The 8,709-nt window shown below is 53.1% G+C and overlaps 1 protein-coding gene across 1 annotated transcript; it reads left to right on the top strand.

The window, feature by feature from the left end:
- The first annotated feature begins 6,056 nt into the window (after nucleotides 1-6,056).
- Nucleotides 6,057-8,166, top strand: BZA05DRAFT_391662 (uncharacterized protein). The gene has a single exon (XM_051483002.1). The coding sequence runs from the start codon at nucleotides 6,311-6,313 to the stop codon at nucleotides 7,772-7,774; it is 1,464 nt and encodes a 487-aa protein (XP_051341773.1). The 5' UTR covers nucleotides 6,057-6,310; the 3' UTR covers nucleotides 7,775-8,166.
- The last annotated feature ends 543 nt before the right edge of the window (nucleotides 8,167-8,709 follow it).

Here is an 8,709-nt window from a genome sequence, read left to right as displayed (position 1 = left end):
ACTCCGCTTCAACAGCCCCTCCTGTTTGAAGAACTGCACCAAGCACGCAGCAACGGAGTTTCCCCTAAGCTATGATCCGGAGATTGCAAACAATCCGGACGCTAGGGTAATAGGATACGTCGCGGCCGTTGAGCTGGTGGCGGACCCCTTGGAACAGATACCAGAAGAATTCCGCGACTTTCTTGATATCATGGGAAAAGAAGCCGCAGATGCACTTCCGGAACACCGCTCCTACGACCACGAGATCCGGCTCAAGGAAGATACCACACCTCCTTGGGGTCCGATCTATGCCCTCTCAGAATCAGAGCTCGAAGCCCTCCGAGAATGGTTGAAGGACATGCTACGGACTGGAAAGATACGTCGGTCCACCTCCAGCGCGGGAGCCCCCATTCTCTTCGTCCCAAAAGCCCATGGACGTGGTCTTCGCCTTTGCGTCGACTATCGAGGACTCAACCGCGTCACTATCGCCAATCGATACCCACTCCCACTCATGTCTGAACTACAAGACAGGATCCGTGGAGCACAGTTCTTCACCAAGATTGACCTGAAGAATGGGTATCACCTGGTACGCATCAAAGAAGGGGACGAGTGGAAGACAGCATTCCGAACACGTTATGGCCTCTACGAATTTCTCGTTATGCCGTTTGGACTGTCCAACGCACCTGCTACCTTCCAGGACATGATTAATCATATCTTCCGGGATATGATTGATCTCGGCCTGGTTGCCTATATTGACGACCTTCTCATCTACGCCTCTACCAGGGCGGAGCATGATGAAATAGTCAAAGAAGTCCTGCGACGTCTGACGGCTAACAAACTGGCCGTATCAGCGGAAAAATGCGAGTGGAGAAAGCATGAGGTGGAATTCCTCGGCTACATAGTCGGCCGAGAAGGAATCAAGATGGCAGGGGACAAAGTGGAAAGTGTGCTTGAGTGGGAAGTACCCCGGTCCCTGCGAGACGTTCAATCCTTTCTGGGCTTCGCTAACTTCTATCGCCGCTTTATCAAGGACTACTCGAGGGTCGCGCGCCCGTTGACGGAGTCTACGAAAGGTGATAAGAAGGATTGGCAATGGACGCCCGAGATGCAGAAATCCTTTGACGATCTGAAGAAACGCTTCACTACAGCTCCGATACTGGCCCACTTCCAACCCAATGAACCAGTTATCGTTGAAACAGACGCATCGGATTTCGCCCTCGGTGCCGTCCTATCCCAGAAGGATGAAGAAGGAAGACTGCACCCTGTTGCCTACCATTCGAGGAAATTCTCTCCCGCGGAAATCAACTACGAAATCCACGACAAAGAGCTACTCGCCATTGTCGACGCTTTCAAACACTGGAGACGATACCTCGAAGGTGCACAGCACCAAGTGCAAGTCTTTAGCGACCATCAAAACCTTGAGTACTTCACAACCACAAAAGTACTCAATCGACGCCAGGCACGATGGGCACAGGAGCTCGCCGGCATCGATTTCAAGATCTACTACCGACCCGGAAACCAGAATGGAAAACCTGATGCTCTTTCCCGGCGCCCGGAATACCGCCCTGAAAAAGGGGGGGGTGAGGATCAACCAATCACGACGATCCTGCACGGAAAACACTTTGCAGGAAAGAACAATGTCTCTTCGATCAGCACGGCTGGACACGGTACCTCGTTTCTGATCTCGTCGGTACGGCTAACCTCTACCCCAACACGGAAATGGTCTTTGGAGTTTTTGGAGTTGCTGCGCGAGAAGGGAGGATCTGACGCTGAGTGGGAGAAAGCTCTCAAAAGCGTTGGTGAAGCGGCTTCTGAGGAACAGGAGCCGAATACCGGAAAGGGTAAGGAGGTAGCGGCACGTGGGAATTCCGTGTCGAATGACCGCAAGGTCAAGGAGGATGCCGTTCGGAGCAGAAACTCTGAACGGATGAGCCGAAAGGCCGGGATACTGAAGGTGGAAGATGGATGTGTGTACCGGAAGGAGAAGTTGTGGATACCAAACAACCAAGGCCTGATCCAGCAGATCCTGGAGTCAGAGCACGATACCAAAGTCGCCGGCCATATGGGCCAGGACAAGACGATCGAGTTGATTCGACGCAACTTTTGGTGGCCAAAAATGGACGAAGCCATCATCGACTTCGTGCGTGGCTGTCCTGAATGTAAAAAACAAGACAGCGCGACACCAACCCTATGGACTCCTAAACCCCCTCGAACTGCCCTACGCTCCATGGCAATCCATCGCTATGGACTTCATAACCGATCTACCCGAGTCTGAGGAATGCGACCAACTCTGGGTAGTCATCGACCGATTCACCAAGATGGCTCATTTCATTCCCCTACGAAAGGACGGCAAGACAGCCAGCGACCTCGCAAAAATCTTTGCCCGCGAAATCTGGCGCTTCCACGGCCTACCCTCGGATATTGTATCAGACAGAGATTCCCGCTTCACATCGGATACGTGGAAAGAATTTATGAAGCTTTTAGGCATCAAGGCAAGGATGTCTACGGCGTTTCACCCCCAAACAGACGGGCAAACAGAACGCCTCAACCAGACGATCGAAGCATACCTCCGCTCCTTCGTCAACAAAGACCAAGACGACTGGGTTAGCCTCCTCCCCATGGCTGAGTTTGCCTACAACAACTCGGTCACCACGGCTACTGGATTCTCGCCGTTCTACGCGAACTACGGATTCCACCCAACAGCTAGCGGACCTGCTGCGACGAACCCCCTCAACCCCGCCAGCACGGTCTATGCGCACTGGATGCAGACTGTGCACGAGGAAACCATCAAGTCGCTTGAGCAAGCACAGGAACGCATGCGCCACTACGCCGACCAACGTCGCCAAGAGGCCCCCGCTTATCAGGTAGGAGACCTGGTAATGCTCAGCGGACGGAATATACAAACCCGCCGCCCCTCGAGGAAACTGGACCACAAAAATCATGGCCCGTTCCAAATCGAGAAGATCGTTTCCCCCCTCGCCGTCAAGCTCACGCTACCGCGGAAATGGAAGATACACAATGTCTTCCATGTTTCGCTTGTCGAACCCTACCGAGCAGGCAACCGAGATCCCCCCGACCCGTCGAAAATACTCCGGGAAGCGGATGACGTCGAGAGCAATGAGGAATACGATGTCGAGGAGGTTATGGGTAGCACCAAGAAAGGACGGCGCGTACTCTACCTCGTGAAATGGCTCAACTATCCCAGCAAACGGGATTGGACTCATGAGCCTTTCGACAACTTTTCAGTAGGTGGCCGGGAGAAACTGCGGGAATTCCACCGCAAGAATCCGGACGCGCCGAGGGACTATCGGCTCACAGAAGACTGAGAGTTTTTTCCCACTGGGTTTTTCTCTTGAGTCGAGCGATAGTAGGATGCAGGGGTTGGAGGACTGCATTCACCGTATGTAGACTAGATAGAACTCCGCACGCTTCGGGACGAAAGCGTCGGAGAGGGAAGATGGTGTGACACCCTGGTCGCAGTCGGCCCGACTTCAGAGTCCGGCTGCTTACCAACGGGAGTTCAGGAAAGATAGTTAGATAGATCGGGGGACAGGAAGGGATTTTTTAGATTAGTCGTAGCTAGTCAGAGACGAGATAGGAAGGAAGGAAGCAAACGGAACCAGAGTCTAGGTGGGATCGGAGGCGCAGCGATACGCACGAAAAGTCCGATACTGTCATCCTTGACTTGAGGCAGGCGAATCGCGGAACAAGCGCAGAGGAAACTCTGATCGGAGAAAAACCACTATGACGAGTGTTGCCCCTCTTCTCGCGTCTTAAGCAAATAAGAGCCGTGCCGAAAGGCGCAGCCGTTGCCCAGCGGGGAGATAGCTGAAACCGGACTATGCTCGGGTAAGGATTGGTGCGCCATACCTGCCTAGTTTGTATAAACTATCCTGAAAGCTTACGACGACTCTGATGACATGGCGGAGAAAGTCTCCGCACCAAGTGCAGAGACTTCACGCCAGGGGTTCCATCCGGCAACAAACTACGGCAACGGCTGGCATGTGACTCGATCACATCACCCAACTATATAGACTTCCGACGACACGACGAAAGATTCATCATCAGAATCAGCGACCAGAAAACCATCGACACTACCCCTTAAGATTATTCCGCTTGTGAAAGAAAGAATACTATCTATCTTCATTCTTATCCTATTCTATCAATCGACTCCGACGACCGAAATCGTTCCAGTCTCACAGTCCTTGCCTCGGCTGCCGTCTGCGCCGTAGTCCTTGTCCCTGCCTCTGTTCTCAGTTGCCGTCTGCACTGAGCCCTGCCTCACCTTGTCCCCTGAACCAGTCTTGCCTCTACCGAACCCAGAACCCGATCCCCAGCCCGACTTCGCTACCTGGAGCCTTGCCCGACCGTGCCGTTACACTGGGAAAGTACTATACCACTTGACCAAAAGGTATTTTGATGGCTGAAGGCCATCATCCCAGTAGCTACTTAAGGCCAGGATTTCTGAACTGTGACAGTACATTACCGACAATACCCCTTAAGTTTATTCAGCTGTGAATAATCGAAATCCCTGACTTTTATTCTATACTCGATATCTATCAAGACTCCGACGCCCAGAAACTGTTCCAGTCTTACACTTAGATGTATGGGTAGTCTATATAGTCTCTTGACTATCGTCACGGAAATCTCAACACCAGCAGAATTTGAACACCAAACACTACCGGCGATATCTCTTAAGATCATTCCACTGTGACTCATTGAAATCTCTGAGTTTTATTCTATACTCAATATCTATCAAGACTCCGACGTCCAGAAACAGTTCCAGTGTCACAACTTCTTGTCCTGCCCCTTGCGTTGCCTCTTGCTCTGCTCTGGGCCTACTGCTCCTCTCATTGCTGGTCTCTGCCTGCTGCTCGTCTCCGCCTGCTGCTAGTCTCCTTTTACTGCTGGCCTCCACCTGTTACTGGTCTCTTTCTACTGCTTGTCTCCTCCTGCTCTCTCCTGCTTCCTCCCGCTGACCGGCTACAGCTACTCCTCTCGCCACTGGCTAGAGCTCGAAATAGCTAGGCCACACCAGTCTCCATAGGGCTAGCACAGGTGGCACGTGCTTTACATGTGACAGATACTTTTCCCGCTACTGCTTCGCTGTGCTCTCTGCTACTCGCTCCTTTTCTCTACTCCCCGCTCTGCTTGTAGCTCTGCTGGATTTGCTGCTGATCCCATCTTCCTCGCCTGCTCCTCGTCTCCTCCTGCTGTTCGTCTCCTCCTGCTACTCTTATGGGGTTCCTAAAGTTCTGGCCGTGTGAGTACTTATGCTGCTGGCGCCGCAGACATCACACTCGCTGCCGGCGCCGCAGACTCCACTCACTCCCCTTCTGATATCACCCCAGAGACCGCATTTATTGTCTTTCTAGCATTTGTTGTCTTTCAGGTTTTGCTGTAACCGCAGAAACCGTACCTGCAGCAGTCCTGCTGCCGGCGACATAGACACCCCATTATCTGCCCCTCTGCTGCTCGTCACAGATACTGTCTTCACCGACCGCTCCTCACGCTGCTGACCTAGCCGTTAATATTGCCTCGCCCTCGCTATGAATATATATAGAGTAGATTAGATAGAAAGAATAGAACGTCATACGCTGCGAGAAAACCAGTGAGTGTGTCCCGAATACACGTACTGTATACTGTATAATCCAGGGGGGTAAAAAAATATGTATCCCTGAGTGACAAGAGTATCGAGATGCATTCTGGAAATTCTCTGTAGGTTGTAGTACGGCTTGTTCGTGGAAATATGCGCTCAGCAGTATCGATATGCGTTCTGGGATTTCGCTGTACGTTTCAGTTTGATCGTCGTGGAGGTGTGGGGGATAAAGATCAAAATTTAGGCAACAGCAGCCTCGGATGTCAGCCCTGTCAGCTCGTCGGGACTCGGGTCGGCTATGTACGCTGAGGTTTTTGGGGGTTTTATTTATTCGTTGATCGCATGTGACCTGCTCAGCTAGAAGGCAATAGCTAGGCTGAGGATATTTTTGTGTAATCATAAATTTCATGTGACCTCCTCAGCTAGATCATGGCAATAGCTCCGCTGAGGATCAATATGGCTTCTCAGCACCTATTCACAATGAGGTCGAGTGATCGCTCCGTGATGGAACCACGACGAGGCAACGGCCGGCTCGCGACACGGTATCGTTTCACGAACCGAAGGTGCAGCGAGGCGATGGATACTCCAATCCTTGGCAGGTAGGGACCGAGGAAGATGGATACATAATGTACCTACCCCATCTCGGGCAGCAGCCGGAATATGGCAACAATTGCCTGGGCGGACTTCAAGAGTTACCACAGGCACAGTGTGCAACCAGGCTAGACGGGCGGAATGACCGCTGCGAGCGAGAGAGGTACAGATCTGTTGGGAAGAGAGCCTCCTCTTGCTACCCCTCTTTTCAGCTCACAGTTCCTATTCGGTATCTACTCTCCACCTCCTATTCTATTCAAGCACCACGACGACGATAACAACGGCAGTCACCCATCGCAACCGTACGGTACACACGACACTCAACTTCGCTCGCTCGGCTCTCGGTGCGCACCGGAAGACTCCCCTGCGCACCCCTGCCCCCCAGCTGCGCGTGCCGTACGACACCATCTGCGCATCCAAAAAAGCTCCCAGCTCCGAGCTCCAAGCTTGAAGCTCCAAGCTTCAGGCGCGTACACCTCCACTGCCTGCTTGGAATTCACCACCTTCCACTACGGTCTTTGTCCGAACCACCTACGAGTAGTTACTCTACACCGACACCGTAGGCTTACAACAATCGTTGCCGATCCTCTACCCGCCCTCCCCGTTCCCCGAGCCGCCTACGCCGACATCATGTCCGGTCTCGGATCCCACGAACCCACCTTCCCCAATTTTCTCGTACTAGACCGGTCTTCGTTCACAGCGGCACAGCGCACACTCGGCATATCGGAATTGCTATCACTCGTAGTCGGGCACCTGCGCAACCACCCTGGCAGTCTCGCCAGCTGCGCGCGTGTCAACAGCTACTGGTTCGCGCACACGGTCAAGCTGCTATGGCGGAAGCTACCACGTGACCCGGAGTCGTTAATGAACATAGAGCCGCGGCGAAAAGCGATGTATCTAGGCCACGTCGAGGAGGCCTGGTTCCTGTTCAAGCACCCGCGGCTGCCCAGCAAGCGCGGCTTCACCCCTGCCGCTTTCATCGAGTGCATGAAGCACCTCCCCGCGCTCCGCAAGCTCAAGATGAACCTCCGCGTGCAGGAGGTGCTGCGCGAGGCGGCGCACCGCTTCGACGAGCATGCCGGTGTGGACTACCTACGGCTCAAGCTTTACCCTCCGTATTCCCGCATAGTGGCCGACGTCCTAACGCTGGTCCGCCGCCTACCCAGCCTGCGAGTGCTGATACTCCCGCACATGCCGGCGATGTCGCAGGCGGCGCGGATGCTGACCGAGGCACTGCCCAATATGGAGTACTTCGAGTACCACGTCGGCGTCGACGACACGTTCGGCTACGTCGGCTTCACGGGGCTGACGACGGAAGCGCTGCTGGAGGGCTTTGCGGCTAATGCCCCCGCGCTGCGCTTCTTCATCTGCAACTACACCGGCCCGCAGACCGATGGCGTAGACCTGGTACACCTCGTCGCCGCCCGTGTCGTGTTCCCGGAGCTGTTGAGGCTCGACGTACATATCGCGCCCACTACGAGTCCGCTCGAGTTGCTGGAGTTGCTTAGATTGGTGGCGCCGAAGCTGGGCGCTGATTGCGTGGCAAGGAGGGAGATATTGGCGCGCATTCCTCCTGAGGTCGAGGTCGAGGGAGGGGCTGTCTGAGTGTGTGTGTCTGCGTGCGTGGAGCAGTGTGTGCGATAGTTGTGCTGGGCTGAAGGGCATACCCTCTTTCCTAAGTTTCCTTTCTTTCTCATTATCAGAGCTTGTGCTTTTCTTGTCGTTCTCTCTACAATGAGTTATGACCAGCGTTTGCACTCATCTGTTTTTTTTGATTCCCTCGATCAATAGCCTTATGTATTTCGGTTTTATACCAATTGAGCTTTTGGGGCCTAGTGGCCTTGCCAAGTTTTTTTTGGGTTTTATGTTACATCACCGTTGCGGCTGGTTCTGCTGGAGGATGAGAGAGAGAGAAGAGAGAGGGGAGGGAATATCAACTGAGTGTCGCATACGGCATTGGTTACTAGACTAGACTATGGCGACTACGAAGTTCAAAGCCAACCTTTCCTGCTGGTGAAGTGCGCACTTGGAAGTTTGAACGCTGGTGACGGGGGTCTGAATGAGGGCCGGAGGGTGCATTGATGAAGCGGAGGTTTTGGTGACCGCCACTGTCCACGATCTAGCATTCGGAGACGTGAGAGTGGAAATTAGCGTGGTAGATGTCAAATGGTGTCAAAAACATTTGTTTCCCCTGGCTGACTAGCCAATCAGCATATTTGTTTACAGTTTCAGGTGCGCATTTGCTCTGCACCTAACTACCGGTACTAACTTCAAACTAAGTGCAGCCTACCAGTTGCTATTCAACTCGCACTTCAGCTTTCAGACATCTAGAGGGCTTGGAAGTTGGCTGACTGAGTCTGCAACCGTTTTGGTGGTGATTATTATTTTCTAACTATTCCTGCCATTGCTGTTACCTGTAGAGAGTTCAAGACCCCGCTGCCGAAGTGCGCACTACCGTGAGTACTTCAAATATCATGGTATGTAGTTGACTATCTCACAGTCTTTCACTCGTTGTCGGCTAACTAGGGAGCCAAGGGTAG

The sequence above is a fragment of the Tricharina praecox genome, assembly GCF_024521635.1.
Source record: "Tricharina praecox strain CBS 144465 chromosome Unknown BZA05scaffold_6, whole genome shotgun sequence".
Lineage (NCBI taxonomy): Eukaryota > Fungi > Ascomycota > Pezizomycetes > Pezizales > Pyronemataceae > Tricharina > Tricharina praecox.
The sequence above is the reverse complement of the archived record's forward strand: the minus strand, read 5'-3'. Positions and strand labels throughout refer to the sequence as shown.